The sequence below is a fragment of the Schistocerca cancellata genome, chromosome 2 (genome assembly GCF_023864275.1).
Source record: "Schistocerca cancellata isolate TAMUIC-IGC-003103 chromosome 2, iqSchCanc2.1, whole genome shotgun sequence".
Classification (NCBI taxonomy): domain Eukaryota; kingdom Metazoa; phylum Arthropoda; class Insecta; order Orthoptera; family Acrididae; genus Schistocerca; species Schistocerca cancellata.
In genome coordinates, this window is record NC_064627.1 from 261482428 (window position 1) to 261505597 (window position 23170).

Genomic DNA, 23170 nt, shown 5'->3' on the forward strand with positions numbered 1-23170 from the left:
CCCCCCCCCCCCCCCGCAAAGAAACCCCTCTAAACAAATAGTTGATAAACAACTGGCCCTCTCTACCAAGAAAGCCTCAAACCATCTTTGCCTTGCCAACTGATCATTTCACTCACAAGAAAGTTTTACATCCATTATATGAAAACAATCTGTTTATCATTGCCTACCAGTTCAACTTTTGTGTTAAGCAGTGTTAATTCATAAATTAGCAAGATATATTACTTCTATTGCTGTATATTGTGACCTACACATACAAACTTATCAAGCACATCAAAAGCAAACACAATAATCAAAATAATAAATAAAAGTTTCATGTAATGGAGGTAAAGAGAGGATTAACATGTAAACAAATTAGTTTGAAGGACTTTATTCTGAATTTTGTAAGGTTAACAGTTCGTGCTTAGTGAATAATAATCACAATTCACATCACAACCTGTTATAAATGTAGAGTATCACAGACAAATGCCCATTTTTAATTGAAATTGTAACAAGTGAGATCCAAGAATTGTGGTAATTATTATATATTAAAATTTCTGAAATATTGCTAGATGAAAGAAACTAGTTCATAGAAAAAACCTGTTTAATTCAAGCACTGCTATACAGCAGTCTGAATATTGTACAGAAAATATTGTTACATTATAATATATGCATGTTAACAGGCAATGATAAAAGTGAAATCATGTTGCAAAAATGGATTCTGTTGAGTTATATATTAATGGAAAGGGAACATGATCCAGGGTTCTTCTGAGCGCACACAATGAGACCAGTCATATTACCAATGACACAGGCACACAATCTTAACAATCACTAATTTCAATGTCCACTATAATTTCACAGGGTTTGTCTTAAGAAGTGGTTCCATGACTAGTATCATATCACTTAATTGTTGAAGTTAAATGTGGCCGATGATATGAATTAGTTTATCACAATGATTTTCCATAGTTGAAAATTATAGTTAAACATGATTATACATTTCAAAGCAAAACAAATTTTTATCATTACAATTCTAACTATCTACGTCCCATCTCATTTTTGTAGACAGCCTTAACCAAAATGTTTATAAATATAACCACAAAATTCTTCACTTGTAGCCTTACCTCCATCAGAATCTAAATAAGCCTCATTCATAGTAACAGTTTATAATTAAAATGGACGGTATTTCTTACATAAAGTTTAATATTGATCAATTCACTTGGCTATACCAACTTAACATTAGAAAACAGTTTGTAGTGTTTGGATAGCTGCTAGATGAGCCCTTGAAATTATGTAATTACTACAAAGCACCTGTGCTATGTTTTCTTATGTACAAAAAAGCTGCCTCAGGACCCATTCTGTAAAGGCTATAAAAATATGGAGCCAGAAGAGACCTTTTGCTAATAAGCTCTACAACAAAGAAAGTGAATTAGAAACACACAGAAATTTGGCCCTAATAACCACAAAGCCAGATAAAAATTATGAGAGCAATAACAGCACATCATCTATAGCAGTACATGAAACAAATTATTTGCTGCTCTCCCCCCCCCCCTCCCCCCCCTTACAGATGACCCACCAAGGCATGGATCCACAATGATTGTATGACTATAGCCAATCACAAGTGGTAGTCTAGTAGGCCACATTATCAGGATAAATTACCTTGAAAAATTTCTGTTTTGCCAAAATGAGTTTTGTATGACAATGAAGCTGCCTTATAATGGCTCATACTTTGATGGGCACGATTTAGAAATTAACTAGAGCAACCACATTTAAAAACAATAGAATATTTTACCCCAGGAAACTACATAGTACAACAAGTCACTATCATTCCTTACAATCTTCACAAGATTGATGTGCATTTCAATTATAACTATACATTTGTACAAAGGAGTGTTCTGGGTAACAAAACATTTCAGAAACGCTATAATTAAATAAATTAGAAGGAAATTATGAAATGAGTAAATCCACGAAGTATGGGAAAAATCACAATGTGCATGCCTCTTAACCCACAAAAATAAATACTATACAATACATTATTACTGAACAGTTTGATTTCCTTGTCATGTTTTGCATGTTATGTAAGTTTACAGAGACTATTATGTCAACAATAACGTCTAAGCTACACCTGTTCACATACAAAAAAAAGACTACACACACGCATATACATACATATAACTATATAATTTCATAAATGTGACTCATGGTTAACTCATATTATACCTGTAAGAAAACTAATAAATTTCATCTGAAGCCAGTGATCATGAATGAAAAAAGAACGTGCTGTAATTATTGTATCTCATCAATAGTAACAAAGACTTAAAATGCAAATACTACACATTTTGTAACATCACTGAGAATCAACATGAACTCTTAATTCATTCTGCCTGATTCAACAGGTAGCATCTAATTCAGGAACTTGACAGCTGATTTTCTGAGGTAATATCATTCAATCAGCATTACTTTCATCTTAGCACTTCAGTTTGCTTCCTTGTTTCTTTTTGTTGTGAATGTTGTTCACGTAGTCTACTGATTGTTGTGGCCGGAAGTGAACCTGGTGTCTTGAAGATGCTCTGAATAACAATGCAAGAGATGGAAAAACCATGTATATCAATGCTCAATGAATCAAATTAGAGAGAGAAATCCATATGATAAACATTTGTAACAATAATCAAATAATTAAAATTAAACTCAACATTTCTTGTGTATGGGGTTCCTATGATACACAGGAAAAGTATAGGGTGTATCAAAAAGAATCAACCGATTTGACACGTCTATATTTCTGAAATTAATAAACATATACAATGAATTTTGGTTTTTGACGAACGGGAAATTCAAAAAGTTTTTTTTCATACCTACTCATAGGTAGTCAATGTGGCCCCTTTAGATGCATGGCGTATGTCAATGCGGCATTCAAATTGTTCCCACACTGCAACGAGCATGTCCTGAGTTACAGCTTCCATAACTGCTGTTATACGATGTCTCAGCTCATTCATTGTTGCTGGTAATGGTAGCACATAAACAGAATCTGTTACAAACCCGACAAAAAGTAATCACATACAGTCAGGTCCTGTGACCTTGAAGGCCAGTAACGTAAGTCTGAATCATTTGGTCCAGTGCGACCAATCAATTTTTCAGTAATCTTTTGATCTACAAATTCCTTCACTTCCTGATGTGGGTGCACACTGCTGCTACTGAGCGGGAACCATATAAAACTCGAGAGTTTTCCCTTTCCAACAGTATGTTGTTCACGCACATATCTTGAATAGCATAATAGTTATGATTTTTTTAAAAATCAGATGATTCTTTTTAATACCCCCTGTGTACTGGTGCTAGATTGGACATTTACTTCTGGTCAAGAAGTTCTGTAAAGAATGTACTTTTAATGGTAACAGTCACTAATGTGCAGTAACAGTCACTAATGTACAGTAACACTTGACAACAGGACCGAATTACACAAAACTACTTGTAGCTAAAGGAACATTTAAATGTAAAGTGGATACTTCAGTGTGATTTTCAAGATTCACACAGCAATTCAAATTTACATATTTTATATCAGAAACAGAAGAACAACTTCAAATAGCCAAGATCACTACTGCCCAGCATTTACTGTGTGACCGGTTTCAGCGAACTATGTTCCACAGTAATTCTTTTTAATAAAGTAGTGAAATAATGTCACTTCACAAAATTTACAAAGCAGAGTTACAGCAAATTAAAGCTTATAATAATAATTTTTTACCAAATACATGGTCACAATTTTATGCAAAGCTAACGAAAATAATTTTAATACCCTTACTGCCTACTGCCCATCATCAAAGTTGGAACACCCATTAGTAGGTGATAGGGAGCAGTTCGACTACCACTGCACTAAATGGCTTCCATTGACAGGTCAAATTTATTTAGTTACATTGGTGTTTTTTTTAAAGAAAATAGTTTCTCTCATATGTAAATACTGAGCACTGTTTCCAGTACATTACTACTCATATGACTTTACAATGAACGCTGCTACTTGCCAGGTAGCTAACAGAGTATTTCAATTCTTAAATATAGACATTCAGGTAAATTGTAGGAAAAGTGGTAAGGAGGAATGCTTTTAATTTTCTTTTGAATCATTTGGGATTCCCAATTTCTTGTTTTATATTAGCTGGGAGCAAGTTGAAACTTTGTACCAGAGCACCTTATTTCACAGTGAACCCTAAACAAAAAGGCAAAGTCTGCATGAAAATTATTTTTTGTCATGTACTGCAACTGGGTATTACCGTTCAGTTACTGTTATTAACAAGAACCATTAAGGATTAAATGTATTGTGCAATGTAAGAATTCCAAAATGTATGTACATTTACTTTACATAATATTCTTATAGCTTATTTTTGCTAAATAAACATCTCATTTACACTTCGTGCACTACCCCAGGTGAAAATCTTATAAAGTAACAAGAACGGAAAACATGTAAAACAAGCCAATATACTTGTTTTAGATTAAATAATTGAGCTTCCCGATTACTTTATGGATGTGTTGACTCAATTTTAACTTGTCAGTCAGCTGCATCGCAAGGCATTTTACACTGTGTTTCACTTAGTGTACAACCATTAATATCTGCTTCCGGTATCAACATGTCATCACTGCTTGTTTGAAAGTGCAAAATGTGGGTCTTTGTATGATTAGGATTCACACTGTGAGCTGTGAACTACTATTGTATCTGTTAAGCTATTATCTACACTGAGTCAGGTGATGCTGAGTTTGTGCCTATGATTAGTGTGCTTGCCCCATCTGCAAACTCTTATAATTTTTCAACCACCCTTTGAAATCAATGGCTGCTGATCTTTTATATAGGTTAAGGACAAGAGTGGACCCTGTATATTGATCCTCGTGGTACCCTTCTTATGTCCCCTTATTCCAAGCCCTTTTCTTGTCTGTCATATAGTCTGTCAATAAGGTTACTAACATTGTGTTATAGAGGCAAGACCCCATCCATGCAGAGCTATGCCATTAGTACCATAACATCTCTGTCTGCTAAGTCAACTTTTGTGATCCATGCAATCAAAGGCATGACAAAGTCACAGAATGTACCAACAGGATGATTTTTTTGTTTATCTCTGCCTAAATTTCGTTTATGAGGCCTTTTATTGGTTTCTCTGTGGAGAATACCTTACAAAAGCTGAACAGAGGCAGCTAACAAGTTCTACAGAGTTAAATGAACGAGTATCCTATTACATTTCACATTTTCAAACCCTTTAGAGAAGTCTGGATGGAATGAAAGAAGAAGTTAGAGCTGGTTTGACTGTCTCCAATTTACAGATGGATGTTGCTATAGCATAATTATGTCATTCAGGAACTACAACCAGTCACGGATTGATTAGGAAGATAGCTTAAAAGTTGTCCCATCAAATCATGGCAAGGTTTCAGAAATTTTGCTTCGAACACAATTACAGCCAGCAGAATTACTACTTTTTGATGTCGTGATGAATTCTGTATTCTGCTTATGGTTTGTAGTTTTGACACTGTGTGTTGGTGGTGCATCCAATGTTTGCCCACATAGATCTAACTTGTGTGTATTTGGTTTTTTGTTTGTGGGTGCAATGTTTGTTTTTACTGTGAGGGAAAAAATCACTGAATTTGAAAGTGTAAAGGTAACAACTTGGAAGGATTGTGGAGAGGTGGCTAACTGCTGAGGGTGAGAGGCAGCATGTGCCCAGGATAGAAAAGTGACACCAGTAACCTCCATAAAGCTACAGGCCCAGGGGGTTGTGCCCTGTGCTGTAGAGGAGTAGACTGGGAGGGGAAAGAGAGATCAGAAGATGAGGGAGACTGGAGATGAGGATGTGAGCACAGGGTAAGTAAGGTTAGGGTCATGGTGTAGGTGGGAGTGGACCAGGAGCAAGTGGAGAGGGGCCAGGAGGCTTACAGGATTAAAGAGAGTGTTGCAAGGACAACTCCTACCTACGAATTCAGAGGAGCTAGTGTTAGGCAGGGAAGGGTCCCGATAACAAGGTTTGTGAAGCAGCTATTGAACTCTTGCAAGTCATGTTCAGCAGTGAGTTCTGCCACTGAGTATTCTACTGTGTCCTTGGCTACAGTCAAACTGTCATCTGGATGTTTCTCAGTGCATAATTCCATTCAAAGCACTGTCATAGAGTAACTGCTTACAATTCTGTGATACAGCACTTTTCTTCTATGGCCTGTACCTATATACACTGATGGAAAAAAAATTTCACCACCAAAAAATAAGTAATGTAGAATAATGAGGTTTTGAGAATACATTTGGCTATGTAACCTATTTAAGTGATTAACACTGCAAGATCACAGGTTAATCTGAGTGTGAGATAAGATATTGCAAATGTGAAATGCTGGTAGATTAATAACTGGTGTAACTGCCAGAATGTTGAACAGGTGAAGGATGTTAGCTTGTGGGGTGGAGTTCCATGCCTGCTGCATTTGGTCGGTCAATATAGGGACGTTTAATGCTAGTTGTGGATGATGCTGGAGTTGTCCAATGATGTCCCATGTGTGTTCAATTGGAGACAGATTTGATGATTCAGCAGGTGAAGGCAACAGGTCAACACTCTGCAGTGCATGTTGGGTTACAACAGCAGTATGTGGGTGAGTGTTATCCTTTTGGAAAACACTCCCTGGAATGCTGGTCCTGAATGGTAGCACAATGGGTCAAATCACCAAATTGGAATACAGATTTGCAGACAGGGTGCATGGGTTGAGAGTGCTCCGGCTGTCATGTGAAATCACACCGAATCCTGTAACCCCAGGTGTAGGTCCAGTGTGTCTAGCACACAGGCAGGGTGGATGCAGGCCCTCATCTGGTCTCCTCCTAACCAACAAACAGCGCCACGAGCACTGAAGCAGAACCAGCTTTCATCTGAAAACACAACAGACCTCCACTCTGCACTCCAATGAGCTCTTGCTTGACACCAGTGAAGCTGTGAATGGCAGTAGTGTGGGGTCAGTGGAATGCTGCAGGGCATTTGGCTTGGAGCTGCCTTTGAAGCAACCAATTTGTAACAGTTCGTTGTGTCACTGTGGTGCCAAATGCAGCTCAAACTGCTGCTGCAGATGCAGTACAATGTGCCAAAGCAAAGTATTTCTGCAATATCGCAGAAGGAAAATCCAGCTTCTCGTAGCCCTATTAGATGACCTTTGTCAAACTCAGCGAAGAATTGATAACGGCGTCTTTTTCACCCTAAAGGCATTCTTGACTAAAATCAACTCACCATGTCCTCTCTCAAAGGTGCAAACCTGATTTCCGTCCTCATAGTGGCACTACTACTGCCACTGCTACACAGTTGGTGCAAAATTGGAATATAAATCGTCTTTCAGATGTAGAAATGTGCCTACAATATTTCATTTATGTCACACAACTCACTCTAGGTGTTGTGATTTTTTTTCCATCATTGTATTTTACTCTAAACATATGGCAATCATACTGACTATTGGTTTTACAAGTGAATCACTGCAGGTTGTTGGGTCTAGAAACAAACAGTCAATGGCTGCTTACATCAGTCCTGGAATCATCGTAAGAAATATTACAATGGCAAATAATCCAAAACTAGATGTCAACGACATTATGTTTAACTTGTGCCACATAGCAGATAATACTAGCTTAAGGATAAGTGTACAATTTGTGATTTCGAATAAAAACAGATAAATTGAAATATAAACAAATGAAGATAATGAGAAATCTGTACGGACCAGAAAAATGTGGAATTATAAATGACAATGGCACCACAAATTTTAAGAAGTCTTCAAGATTTTTATCTGTCAGTCAGAAGGTTATGTCTATGATCACACCAGGAACAAAGTAGGGAAGATTGAGGAAACAGACATACTATTTATTGTTTTCGAATGGTTAACAATTTGGGTCTTCAGAATCCAATGCAGAGTGGGATGAACTAAGGCATAATAATTACATTTTGGAGGACAAGATTACAAAATGCTGTTTGACCGCCTAGAAATACGTTTTCCTATGTTTCCCTAAATAACTGATGGTGAGTGCTCCTGATGGTATGTTCCAAGTACCAAGATATATTTCCTGCACCATCGTTGTACCTGAGCTCAATGTCCACCTCTAATGATTTCATTTTTGAAAGGATGTTAATGCTGGCCACATTCAGTGTGAACAGAGAGAGTTGTCATTTTACAAGAATGAACACAATTCCAGCAGGGAGGAAACACTGGACAACTGTACAAGGAGGGTTGAACATATGTCAAAATCCAGTCCAAGAATTGTTAGCTTTCCTAAAGGACTGAAAGATCTCCAACCAACAATTCCTCTTGGTACAGACTCCACTACAGCCACTGGGTCACATATCTCTGACTTAACTGAATATTGTTGACTACAGGAGCTTAATCTGTAAGTTCAGTGGTCTACCAAATGCATTCCATTTACACACAGGCATTGCATGTCTGGGCAAATGTGGTGTCTTGTCTACCTCATGTAGCTCCAGGAACAGCAGGATATTGTACTGTTCATGGACCTTGTTGTTAGTGGGGAGGCTTGTGTGCCTCAGCGATACAGATAGCCGTACTGTAGGTGCAATCAGAACAGAGGGATATCTGTTGAGAGGCTAGATAAACATGTGGTTTTTGAAGAGGGGCAGCAGCCTTTTCAATAATTGCATGGGCAACAGTCTGGATGATTGATCTGTGGAAGTGTAAGTGGGTTTAGCCATACATCGAGCAGCTTTTGAAACAGCATAAGCAAGATGTGGATGAGTAGAACATGCTACATATATTAACGATTTCACAGCCAAACAATAAGGAACATTCCTGACCAGAGTATTACTATATTAAATGTCTAATTGTTCATTAACACAGGAAGTTTTTAATGGTTTCAAATCAGCCATGTTCATACAGTGTACAATCTTCTCTGTGTATGCTTGCTGTGAAACAAACAAGCTTTATTTGCATGTCTAAAAATGAGTCTAAAGATCCCACTGTTATTTTGATGTCTTACTTTAACAAATCTAAAAATGAGTTGTTCCAGTGATAAGCCCATCACCGACATAAATAGCAACCAGTAATTTTTCTATTACCTTGACGAACGTAAAGACAAAGATCTGCTGTAGAACTAATAAAGCCATTCTTTTTCAGAGTAAAACTTATTATTCCAGCAACAAGGTGATTGATTAAGTCCATGCAATGATTTCTTGAAGCGACAAACACGACCTGACCCATCATCGAAAACTTCTGGTTGAGTTGAGCACATTTCTGTATACAAGTCACCAAACAAAAATGCAGTTCCAACGTCAAATTTACCAATTCTCAAATTTTCTACTGTTGCAACCACTATTACAGCATGAATAGTGTAATAATGAGCAACTGGACTAAAAGTTTCTTCACAGTTAAGTCTGGCACACTGAAACATACCTTGCACAACCAAACGAGAATGGTATTGATCAATCGATCCACCAGATCTATATTTAATATGAATTACCTATCCATTATCGATAGAGCATTTTCCTTTAGGCAGTTCTACTAAGTCCCACGTATCATTTTCTTCAAATGCCTTGATTTCTTCTTCATCATGTTAAACAATTTATTAGAATTACTACTTTCTGTAGCTTCACTGCAGTTTGTTAGTGCAAGCTCTTCATGGATTGCTTTTGACAGCCAAACTAATGCATTTGATTCTTGAGACTGTTGAGGCTGATATCCTAATTTGTAGTCACTAAATTTCACTGGGGGACATATTCACAAGCTGGACATTGATTTGGTAACCCATTCAAATATTCCTGATCACTAGTTTCAATTTGAGAGTATCAGGCAAGAAAGAAATAAGCAAAAAGAGTGGTTCTGGAGGAAAGAAGAAAGTGGATGGAACAGTGGACCATAACGATGGAGGAGGATAGTGAAGGTTCAAAAAAGGTGTTATATGGGATGATTAAAAGTAAGAGGAAGAACAGAATGACAGATTATGCTCGAATGGTGAACAAAAGTTAACAAGATGTAGAGAATAAGGAGGAACTCAAGAATATGTGGAAGGAGTATTTTGAAGAACTCCTGAACACAAATGGGGACCTGGATGAGGAGGAACAAGGGGAGGAGAAAAAAAGAGGAGGAACAGGAAATAGAAAAAGACTTTACATGAGGAGAAGTGGAAGAAGCATTGGGCAAGATGAAGGGAGGGAAGTCACCAGTCTGGATGAGCTGAGTGAGGAGATGGTGAGAGCAGCAGGAGAGATGGGCATACAATGGCTATATCGAGTGATGAAAATTGTGTGGAGACAGAAGATGATCCCAGAAGATTGGAAGAAGGGAATAATTGTCTCAATCTTTAAGAAGACAAATAGAAAAGAGTGCAAGAACTATCGAGGGATACCACTGATGAGTCATTGTGCAAAGATTTTTGAGAAAATTTTGGAAGCACGAATTTGGGCAAAATTAGAAGGAAGAATGAGAGAAGGTCCATGGTGGATCTAATTTTTGCTCTACAACAACTGCATGAACAGCACTATGACTATGGAATAGATCTACTAATGACCTTTCTGGACATTGAAAATGCATATGATAGTGTACGTAGAAGTAGTGTGTGGAAAGCCCTGGAGAACAGAGGAGTAGCAAAACAGATATTTGGAGGATAAGGGAAATGTACCATGGAAGTGTGAGCTATGTGAAAGTGGGAGGAGAGAGATCAGCTTGGATTGAACAGAAGAATGGCTTGAGGCAGGGAAGTGCACTTTCACCACTACTCTTCATTGTAGTGATGGATGATATAATGAGTACAGTAGCGTAAGTAATTGGTGAAAGGAAGATGAAAGCTATGGTGTTTGCAGATGATCTGATGATTTGGGGGAATGAGGAGGTGGTACAACAGCAGCTGGACATATGGGAATGAACAGTACAAGAATATGGGATGAAATTTAGTATAAGTAAGAGTGAGATGATTATCACAACAAGAAAGAAGGAGAGAGGAACAACTGGAATAACGATTGAGGAGAGTGGAGAGTTTCAAGTACCTAGGAAGCCTGATACAGGAGGATGGGAAAAAACGGCAGAGAAATAAATGAGCGGGGGAGAAATGCAGAAGCATTTCAGAAGGGTGTCAGAAGCTTGATATGGACCAAGGATGTACCCCAAATCAATAAAAAGGTTATATACCAGTCATACTATGTCCCAATCCTGACATATGCATCAGTAACCTGGGTTATGAAAGTAAGAGAGAGAAGCAAAGTACAAGCTAGTGAGATGAAATTCTTGATAAACAGTACCGGAGTAACAAAGACAGACAGGTTAAGAAATGAGAGGATCAGAGAATTAATGAAGGTGTAACAATTACAGGAGGAGATGGAGAAATTAAGGCTGAGATGGTATGGGCATGTTAAGAGAATGGAGAAGAGGATACCCAGGATGTTACACGAGATGAAACTGGAAGGAAAGAGACCAAGAGGAACACTGAGAGACAGATGGCTGAAAGGAGTAGAGGAATGCGCCCAGAAGAAAAGAGAAGACTGGACCAAGATGAAGATGGAGAGACAGTGGCAAGACAGAAGACAACGGAGAGGTCTGTGTTCCATACAGACCTGGCCAGAGGCTGGAAACTGTCCAAGATGATGATGATGTGATGATGACTAGTTTCAATTTGATGAACAGTGGATTGACATCTCTCTTCTATTTCTTCAGGTATGGTTGGTTGGTTTAAAAGAGGGGGTAGGGATTAAACTGCTAGGTCATCGGTCACTTGTTCTGAATAAAACAATGCCACAAGGGTGAGAATAAAACAAGCGAGACTGACAACAAACACTGAAATGGACAAAAAGGGAGAAGAAATCCACAGACATGCAAGAAACAGGTAGAAGAGATTAAAACAACACAACAGATTACCACGGCTGGCTGACCCTGAGAATAAAAAGGAGAAGCCAGCCACTCTGCAACACATTAAAACCTTCACCCTAAGAGCACTAGGGTGGAGGACACAGAGTGACAAAGGACTTGGGCTAAAACTTAGATCAAATGATAAAACCCATCCTCACGAATAAAACATAAAACTAAATGAGCCGATGAAGCGTTGTCAGATAAAATTAGTGGCAATGAGTTCGGTAACCGAAGATTTCATCGCAGGGCAGTCAAAGCGGGACACTGCACCAGAATATGGGCCACTGTTAACTGGGCGCCGCATCGACACTGAGGCGGGTCTTCATGGCGCACAAGGTAGTTGTGGGTCGCCCAAGCGTGGTCAATGCGGAGTCGGCAGAGAACCACAGAGCCCTTGCAAGAGGCCTGCATGGAGGACTGCCACACATTCGTAGTCTCCTTAATAGCACGCAGTTTGTTGTTCGTACTGAGACTATGCAATTCCGTCTCCCGAAGCCAAAAAACCTGGTGGCTTAAAAACAAATGCAAGTCAGTTATTGGAATGCCTATCTACATAAGTGGTTTTAGTGTAGGCTGTTTGGCCAGCCTGTCAGCAAGTTCATTGCCTGGGATTCCGTTGCGTCCTGGGGTCCACACAAACACCACTGAATGACTGGACCGTTCCAGAGCATAGATGACTCCTGCATGGTCGCTACCAAAGGATGACAAGGGTAGCACTGGTCGATAGCTTTTAGGATTCAGTACACCGAAGAAACGACAACCCAGGGCATGAACGGATGTGTTCAAGAATATGGGATATAGCCACCAGCTCTGCAGTGAAAACATTGCAGCTATCAGGCAAGGAATGTTGTTCATTATGTCCTCCATGGACATGCGCGAAGCCGACGTGACCATCAGCTATCAAGCCGTCGGCGTAAACCATTTCATGGCCTTGGTACATGTCAAGAATTGAGAGGAAGTGACAGTGTAGAGATACAGAGTGAACTGAGTTCTTTTGGTGGTGTGAAAGGTCCAAGCGAAGCCGCGGACCAGGTGTACACCATGGAGGTGTACATGAATGGACCTCGAGTATAGGTGGTAAAGGCAAGGACTCCACTTCAGACAGAAGAGATTGGATGCGAAATGCAATTGTAAGCCCTGACTTGGGCCACTGATGCAGGAGATGAACGTGGGTGGGAAAAGGAGACAGTAATTCAGATGAACAGGAGATCTATGAACGTGTGTAGTGTAACTGGCAAGCAATTGGGCACGCCTGACCTGCAATGGAGGGACTCCAGCCTCCACAAGGACGCTGGTCACCGGACTCGTCCTGAAAGTTCCCTTCACTAGTCAAACGCCACAGTGGTGCACTGGGTCGAGTAAACGCACGCAATGCTGAGGGTGACGTCGAACCATAAACTAGACTCCCATAGTCAAGGCGGGATTGAACAAGGGCTCTGTAGAGCTGCAGCAGTGCAGAGCAATCTGCACCCCAATTGGTGTTGCTCAGGCAGTGGAGGGCATTTATGTCCTGCCAGCACTTCTGCAGATGAAGGTGAGGAAGCCAAGTCAATCGGGCATCGAAAACCAGTCCTAAAAATTGATATGTCTCCACTACAGTGAGGGGATCATCATTAAGGTAACGTTCTGGTTCCAGATGAACGGTACTACGCTGACGGAAGTGCATAGCATACTACTTCGCGGAGAAAACTGGAAGCTGTGGGCTACAGCCCATGACTGTGCCTTGTGAATGGCTCCCTGTAGGTGCTGCTCATCATGGAGCAGTACAAAATGCTTAAGTCATCTGCATACAGAGAGGGTGAGACAGACAGCCCTACAGCTGCTGCTAGACTGTTAACGGCCACTAAAAATAGAGATACACTCAATACAGAGTCCTACGGGACCCCATTCTCCTGGATATGAGAGGAACTATGGGAGGCACCAACTTGGACACCGAAAGTAAGAAGCGACAGGCAATTCTGGATAAAAATCTGGAGTCGGCCTCGGAGACCCCATTCGTATAATGTGGCAAGGAGATGATGTCGCCAGTTGGTGTCAAATGCTTTCCGTAAATCAAAAAAGATGGTAACGAGGTGTTGGCATCTGGAAAAGGATGATCGGATGGCAGACTCAAAGGACACAAGATTATCAGTAGTAGAGTGACCCAGGTGGAAGCCATCCTGACACGGAGCCAGTAGGCCACGTGACTCCAGGACCAGACCCGACCCAACCCAACCACTGACACACTGTATGTTCTAGCAGCTAACAAAAAACATTGTTGAGGCTGATGGGCCAATAGCTATCCACATAAGGAGGGTTTTTGCCAGGTTTGAGCACTGGTATGGTGGTGCTCTCCCACCAGTGTGATGGAAAGACGCCATCGCACCAGATCTAGTTGAAGATGATATCTCTTTTAGCCAGGTGAGAGATGTTTGATCATCTGACTGTGGATCTAATCTGGCCCAGGAGCTGTGTCGGGGCAATGTGCAAGGGCACTGAGGAGCTCCCACTCTGTGAATGGGACATTATAGGGTTCACTGTGGCATGCAGTGAATGAGAGGACTTTCTGTTCCATCCACCGTTTGAGAGTGCGAAAGGCTGGGGGGTAATTCTCTGATGCAGAGGCGCAAGCGAAGGGCTCGATAATCTTGTTCACATCAGTAGATATGATGTTAACACCAGGAACACCTGTTGGGGTCTGGTACCCAAAAACTCACTTGATCTTTCCACAGACTTGGGAAGGTGACATATGGCACCCAATGGTTGAGACATATCTTTCCCAACACTCCTGTTTCAGTCTTTTCATAAGCTGGCGAACGTGGGCACGGAGCCGTTTACAGGCTATGAGGTGCTCCAGGGAAGGGTGCTGCTTCTGCCGCTGTAGAGCTCGCCGATGCTCCTTAATTGCCTCAGCAACTTCCAGCGACCACCAAGGGACTGTCTTTCGCTGGGGGCACCCTAAAGAACGAGGGATCGCGTTTCCCACTGCAGAAATGATCTGTATTTACCTGCTCAACAGCCACATCAATGTTACCATGTGGGGGAGAGTCAACGGTGACAGCAGAGGTGAAAGCATCCCAGTCTGCCTTGTTTAAAGCCCATCTGAACAGGCGCCTGCAAACCGAGAGATCAATGGCCGAATATGTGGCATGAGCCACACTGAAATGTGTGGGGCAACTGTATTTAAGAGGCAGAGGTCGAGTTGTGAGTGTTTAGAAATGGCAGGAGATTGGGTCGACAATGAGGGCTGGATTTGTTTACAGCTTCTGTAACAGTGCAAGCTGGAGCTGCTTGTTGCCTGGGTGTGTTTATATTCAGTAGATAGTAAATATTTCTCAGTGAGTGAAGCATTTTTTGTGTTCTTTAAAGTGTCGAGTCAGATGACGATGTGACAGCCTAGAAGAAAGCAAGATAAAGTGAACAAAGACAAGCATCCAAAAGAAAAGGAGAAATTAGCCACACAAAGGGGTGAAGAATTTGCCACAAGCACGGATTATTTGGTGGAGGCTACAAGAACTGGCCCAGATTGCAGCTGTCGTACGAAGCGCGTGACTTGTTTGAATGCAGTAGAGAAACGGAGAGTGATTAAAAATTTCTGCAGTGGATTACTCTACAACTGATTTTATGGCTGTTGCCTATTTAAATTGTTTATTGTTTCATTGTAATAAAATTTGATTGTGACATATTATTAGTTAGCAGTATCACCCAATATTCATTTAGTTTATGTACTTTTAATGCAATATTAAACAATAGGAGCTTTCGCTTTTGTTCTATGGTAATAGAAATACCCATTTACGTTTAGGCTTATTGTCAATAAGGAAGTACATTATTGCTGGGTGTGGCATTGTTGTAGTCAGTCTGTTCTGGAACCTCCATTAGAGTGGATGTACATACTTCATCGAGAGTGTAGAATGCGTTATGTGCTTTGTTCTGTGTGTAATTTGTAATTAATTTTGAGAGTAACTGGAATGCAATAACATGGATGAACAGTGTTCTGCTGGACAGACAGCAAGTGAAATGTGGCAAAACTGTTTACAGTTCAGTTTAAAAAAAAAATTGAAAAATTTCAACGACTTTGATGAAGTTACACAAACTTTGTTTAAATTTCGAGTAAGTTGTTCTGTAACACCAGCGTGCGAGTATCGTGAGAAGAAATATATTCTGAAGTACAACCACATTTTTGGAAGAAACTGCTGTGATCCACTTAAAGTTCATAAAAAGCCTATTACTAAAGGTTTGAGGAAAATAAAACTTGAACATTTCTCCTTGTTATGTGAGAGTGAGACAGCTTCCCAAGTGAAACGTAATGTGATTCCTGGAAATTCCCTGTGCCCAAATTGTTACTCAAAAATATTTGTGGTGAATCCAGAACCAGAATCACGTAACCTTGTTAGTGACATTTATATTCTAAATGAGGAAACTGTTAGCACATTGGATTTTGCTTGTTCTAAGATAAGACTATCTCTGTAGTAACCACAACCAACAGCGGGAACGCCTTAGGCTGCAGATCGGAGCCGCCAGGAGGGGAAGGGGGAAGCCACCGGCGGTGGAGCACGCACCACCGGGTAAACACAGGACGAGTCGGACGACAGACCAACGACAACTGACAACAACCGACCACGACCGACTATGAGCGACACAATGAGGAAGAGATAAACAACGGAAGCTTGTGGAGACCACAACACCGAAACACCAAACGTAAATCCACTCGGAACCAGAGCCAGGTAAATGTCAACAACGAGCAACAACCAGAATGCAGTACCGCCGGAGATAGAAACGAAATCCAGAGAGAGTACCAGACTGGCCGGACTATGGCAGAGCGGGTCCCTATATACGAAACCGGAGGGAGCAGCTATTGGCTTAGCGGTGGCGCCCTCGCTGCGCGAGAGCCGCTGCGGAGGCGGAGCCCTCTATGGGCTGACCACGTCCATTTGTTCTGCCGCGTGTTCGACTTCCGTGGCGGAAGGTACTAGAATCTCCTGCTTCAAAAATAATAAAATTAAGTAGCAGAAAAAGAGAAGCAGCTATTGAAAACAAGATACAACAAATTTAAGACAAAATTAGAAGAGACTTGGTATCATGCTTTAATAATACAGATACCAACACTATTTCTAAAGAAAAAGAAAACCTTCCACCAGCATCATCTGACACTGAATATTTGAGCTTAATAGAGAATTTAAAAATTAAATGTTCAGTGACATCTAAAGAAGAAAAAGTTAAAATTTTAAGTTTGCTCCTTGACTCATGGTCAAGAGAAAAAAATAGTTCATGAATTCAACATTTCTTATCGTTTGGTTAAACTAACCCGAAAATTAGTGAAAGAGCAAGGCATTCTTCCAGTTTTAGGAAAGAAGAAAGGAGTAGGTATAAGTGAAGAAACAACTGAAAAGATCCAGCAGTTTTTTGAAGATGATGAAAACAGTAGAATGTGCCTAGGTTGCGAAGATAGCAAAAGAGTTGTTATAAATGGAGTTAAAGTAACAAAGCAGAAATGACTAGTGCTGTCAAATTTAAATGAACTTTATGTAGCTTTCAAAAATTGTCATCCTGAATGCAAAATTGGAAGGTCAAAATTTTGTGACCTCCACCCTAAGTGGTGTATTTTGGCTGTATTCTCAGGGACACACTCCGTATGTGTTTGTTTATATCATCAAAATGTCAAGCTGATGATTGTGGGTGCAAAACTCAGTGATCTTAACTACAAAGAGTTACTAGATTTAATGGTCTGTGACATTAACAGTTATGACCGCATGATGAGTTTGTGTAATATATGCCCTGGTAAGGAAACCGTTTTTGAATTGTTTCACGAATATGATGAGGAAATGCCAGACAGTGTTACCTTCGAACAGTGGGTCACAAATGACAGGGCAGAAATGATAACAGTGGTTAAATCACAGGAAGAGTACTTGGAATCTTTAATTGATAACTTACAAAAACTCAAAAGTCACCACTATGTTTCTAAAATCCAAAATAAGTTTTTGAAGGACAAAAAAGAACAACTTCATGAAACTAAATGCATAGTGCTACTGATTTTGCAGAAAATTTTACATTTGTGATTCAGGATGCAGTACAAGGGTACAACTGGGTCAATGACCAGGCAACAGTGCATCCATTTATTCCTACTTTAAAAATGAGAAAGATGAAGTTTGCAGTTCTTCAATTTGCACTCTAAGCAACTACTTGGAGCACAACACTTTGGCTGTACATGTGTTTCAAAAATATGTAATAAATTACATAAAAGAAAATTTTCCCAAGATTGAGAAACGGATATACTTTTCAGATGGAAGTGGTAGTCAGTATAAGAACAAAAAGAATTTTTCAAATCTGTGCAACCACAAAGCAGACTTTGAGTTGGAGGCTGAATGGCACTTTTTTGCATCTTGCCATGGTAAAAATGCATTTGATGGACTAGGAGGTACAACAAAACATGAAGTACATAAAGCCAGCCTACAAAGACCAACCACCGACCAAATTCTCACAGTACAGGACATGTATGTCTTCTGCAAGGATAATATTAAAGGCATCACTTATTTTCTGATCAAGAAAGAAGAAGTGGTTCTGCATATGGAAACAACACTTCAAATCAGATTTGAAAACTGTGTAGCAATAAAAAGGAACAAGGCATTTCAACAAATTCCTTGGCATTGCAGAAAACTTAGTTCGGGGCTATGTAACATCAGAAACCAAAATTTATGAGGATCATTGCGTCAGTAAAATTACATCTCTGTCTTTAACATCGAATAACATAGTGGCATGTGTGTATGATGGACAGTGGTGACTTGCAGAGGTTGAAAGAATAAGTTTGGAAAACAATAATATTTCTATGCATTTTTACCACCCTGATGGCCCAAGATCATCATTCAAGAAATCTACTAGTGACAAAGTTTTGATACTTATGAAAAATGTTTTAAGGAAACTTTCAGTGCTTGAACTTACCACAGCAACTGGGAGGTCTTATGCTATATCACAGAAGGTGTCTGAAGAAATTGGTGTTCTTAACATTCACCACCAGGTTTAGGAACAGTGGCATCTCTAAGGATGTTAATTGAAAATATTTATTTTAAGTATGTCAAACTAATATAAATGTTAATCTCAGCGATGTTTCCACTTTTTGTATATAATTCAGTACCTTATTTCAATAATAACTGATTATATCCCGCCAATATCACTGAATAGGCAACAGCCATAGGCTCAGTAGTAGAGTAATATGAATTATCTCTTCATTTTCAAATAGTCATATCTTTTTTCACAGTCAGATATCAATGTTGAAATTTTTATAGTACATTGCTTTCATATAGGTGTACAAACTGTGCAAAAAAACATTTTTATATTCAGTCCCACCTGAGATAATTAACCCCAAACTTAACAAAAAATTAAAATTTTCAAATTTAAAAAATTCATAAAAAATTAAGGAAACATTTGTAAATGTTCTTGCTCTATATGAGGCTCGTAGTGTATGATATCTAACTATAGGTAAAAAACAGACTCTCATAAATCACTCCTTGTTTGTTATTTTTGGGCCTAAAAAGTGGGCTTTTGAAAATTTGGATACCAAACTTTGGAGGTCATTTTGACTGGTTATTTTTGAATTTAGGATATTTTGTGTAAATGACATTGTTGTAGAGGACACTTCCCTAAAAACAATCATGTCAACTGCTATGCTGTAACCTAACCCAGTGCAGAGATATTCATATTTTTGCTAAATCTGCAGAACTTAGAGGCTTAAGAAGATCTGTAACATGTGACTTCCAGTTAGGGACGGGAAAAACTGACCAGTTAAAGCAGATACTGATATTTTAGTACCAAATAACAGGTATCTTTTCATATTTGTTGGGTCTCAAGTTATAACAGTTCTTTTTTCATCTTTTACTAATGACTGAGTAAAAAAGGCATATAAATATGCCATACCAGCAGCACTTTAACAATGAGTAAAATCCATTCATCAAATTTCCACTGCTTTGAAATATTGGATTATTAAAGAAACTGGGAAAAGTGATTAGCACTATTTTAATAACAATGCCTACAGTTAGAAACTAGAAACAAACATGATGTAAGGAGTGGTACAGCACTGCACAGACAATAACATACCCTTTGCCATGTGGCATGGTCTATTAGATAGTACACACATGTGTGCAGAGTGCAAGACTTCTCCCCACCTGGTCTATATGGTAGTTTATTGCAATTGTCCTCTGCCATCAGTTTTACTGCAAATGATACCATTCCTAGTTTGGAAGTATTTTTAGAAGTATGGTAACAATGAAATACGTCACTTCATCTGTTTTAAAAGATTAAAAATGGGAAGAGGCACATCAAACTTCAGACATCATATAAGGAGAAAACGCCCACAATGTACCTTGGAAGAGAAGGCAAATTTGACTGATACACCTATAATTTTAATGACCTACTATAAATTGACGATAATAACTGAACCTTTAGTTTTGTAGTTGTTTCAGAGTGAAAAATTGATACCATCCAAAAGTAATGATGCAGGGAAGCCATTAAAATGTGAGCTTTTGCTCTCGCTGTCACCTCATCTGTCTCCTTCACGTTCACAATTTTGGCCGGAGACAATGAGACCAATTACTGCTGCTGTGTCAACTGCTATATCGACCATGGTTTTGAGCTCTTCACCTTCATTAGAAGTTTTGATTTTTGTTTGAAGTCTACATTTCTTTCTGAAAGTAATAGCAATGCAAAATCAATAATTGGTTATTTCAGAAACCAGTTATTTTGAGCTGTTTTAAAAGTCAAGTTAACTGGAGACGAAAAGAACTGGTGTAACAAAAAACTGGTTGTTTGAGCAATAACTGGCATCCCTACTTCCTGTTCAAGTTTTTATCTATATAAACACTTGAGAATTTAGAATATTATATTGTGATTATTGGTTTACTCCTCGTGCAAAAGTGGAGGATTCTCCACCCGGGATTGACTATAATCTAGCATCCTCAGCAAAGATAATTATTTCTGTTTCTAATATATGATGGCACTTATACACAAGGGCTGATCAACAAAGACAGATTTTTTTTCCCTTCACAGAAGTTTATTACCCAATTTCAGTGCTTACATGAACTTTTTCAAAGTACTCCCCTCCTACGTGAATGCACATCTTATATTGTCTATACTATTCCTTGAACATATGGTGCTGGCCATTCTTTGTCACATCCTTGAGAATTGCCTCACTTTTCTTGACCATTGCTTCAGAGTTCTCAAATCGAATGCCCCACAGCTTTGCCTTTAGTGATGGGAATAAAATTTCAGACTCCAAAGGTTGTGCATCATCATGATGGAATTGCCACCCTGTTCAAGATAGATCTGGTAGTTTCCTTGCAATGTGCTGCCCCAGTTTAGCCAATACCGATCTCTGGTATGCTACTTCAGTCCTGGCAGTACTGAGTCACGAGGGGAATGGTCCTCGTGGGCCGGATGGTGGGAATTTGGAAGGTGGTGCATGACTGGAGAGATAAGGCATGGGAGATCTGTTTTTGTACAAGGTTAGGAGGGTAATTACACGTGTGAAGGCCTCAGTGAGACCCTCCGTGTATTTCAAGAGGGACTGCTTGTCACTACAGATGCAACTGTCACGGGTGGCTGGGCTGTATGGAATAGGTGGCAGCTCTCGAAGTTGAGGTATTGCTGGTGGTTAGTGGGTTTGATATAGATGGAGGTACTGATGTAGCAATTTTTCAAGTGGAGATCAACATCGGGGAAGGTGGCTTGTTGGGTTCAGTAGGGCAAGGTGAAACAAATGGGGAAGAAAGTGTTGAGGTTCTGGACGAATTTGGATAGGGTGTCCTCATCCAATATCCAGATCATGAATATACCATCAATAAATCTGAAACAGGTGAGGGGTCTGGGATTATGGGTGCTCAGGGATTCCTCTAGATGGCCCATGAATAGGTTGGCATAGGACAGTGCCATGCGAGTGCCCTTAGCTGCACCCAGGATTTGTTTGTTTGTAATGCCTTCAAAGGAGAAGTAATTGTGGGTGAGGATATAGTGGGTCACGGCAATTACAAAGGAGGTTGTAGGTTTGCAATCTGTCCGGTGTTGGGAGAGGTAGTTTTCAATAGCAGTATTAGGGATGTTAGTGTAAAAGGGGATGGCATCAATAGTGATGAGGAGGGCACCAAGTGGTAAAGGAACAGGAATTGTGGAGAGTCGGTGGAGGAAATGGTATCTTCAATAGCTGTCACTCACTCCATATCAAGAAATCCCCTCCATACAGCCTAGCCACCCATGGCCATTAAATCTGTAATAACATGCAGCCCCTCTTTAAACACACAAGGGATCTCACTGAGGCCTTTGCAGACTATAATTACCCTTCCAACATTGGACAATAACAGATCTCCTGTGCCTTATCTCTCCAGTCACCCACCACCTTCCAAATTCCCAACGTCCGGCCGCAGAGGAGCATTCACCTCGTGACTCAGTACCACCCAGGACTGGAGCAACTGAATCACGTTCTCCAGCAGGAGGACTGTTCTACCCACTACCCTTGCCACTCCTCTCACAGTGGTATTCCACTGCCCACTGAACCTACACAATATCCTCGTCCATCCCTATACAATTCCTGCTCCCAACCCCTTGCCATGGCTCATATTCCCAAAATAGACCTAGATGAAAGACTTGTCCCATACATGCTCCCACCACCACCTAATGCAGTCCAGTCACAAGCATCGCCTATCCCATAAAAGGTGGGGCAACCTGTGAAACAAGTCATGCGATATACAAGCTAAGTTGCAACCACTGCATCGCATTCTACATGGGTGTAACAACTAACAAGCTATCTGTTGACATGAATGGCCACTGACAAACTGTAGCCAAGAAACAGCTGGACCACCCCTTGCTGCACACACCGCCCAACATAATGTTCTACATTTCCACAAGTTCTTCACAGTGTGTGCCATCTGGATCCTTCCCACCAACAACAGTTTTCCTGAACTGCACAGGTGAAGCTCTCCCTGCAATATAGCCTACATCCCCTAACCCTCCTGGCCTCAACCTTCGTTAGCCTCTGTCCTTATGCTCTAGCCCCTTTCCTGTTTCCATTCCAGCACTACAGTCTCTTCAGCGCACCCACAGTGTTTTTACCTCTCTTCTTTCTCGCTAATCCTCCCCTGTGCCCTCTGTCTCACCTCTTGACTGCACCTAGCTGCTCTACTCTCTCTCCACCTCATCCCTGTATGTTCCCATGAGCAGCACTTTACCATCCCCCCCCCCCCCCCCCCAACCCTACCCTGCTATCACTCCCTCTCCCTGCCCCAGCCTCCTCCTTACTCCCACCACCTGGTTGTGTCTGCCACCATGTGCACCTGCTCACAGGGCAGTCTCAGCAGGCACAGACTGCAGTCATGAGAGTGTGTGTGTGTGTGTGTGTGTGTGTGTGTGTGTGTGTGTG

At 40.3% G+C, this 23170-nt stretch overlaps 1 protein-coding gene across 1 annotated transcript in view; it reads right to left on the minus strand.

Annotated features, from left to right (window-relative positions):
- Positions 1-351: 351 nt before the first annotated feature.
- The window catches only part of LOC126161604 (growth hormone-regulated TBC protein 1-A), a 49714-nt gene continuing 26895 nt past the window's right edge, over positions 352-23170 (minus strand). The window contains exon 7 of the mRNA XM_049917554.1: positions 352-2543. Within this exon, the coding sequence (XP_049773511.1) occupies positions 2436-2543 (108 nt within the window). The 3' untranslated portion in view covers positions 352-2435. The remainder of the gene's footprint in view (positions 2544-23170) is intronic.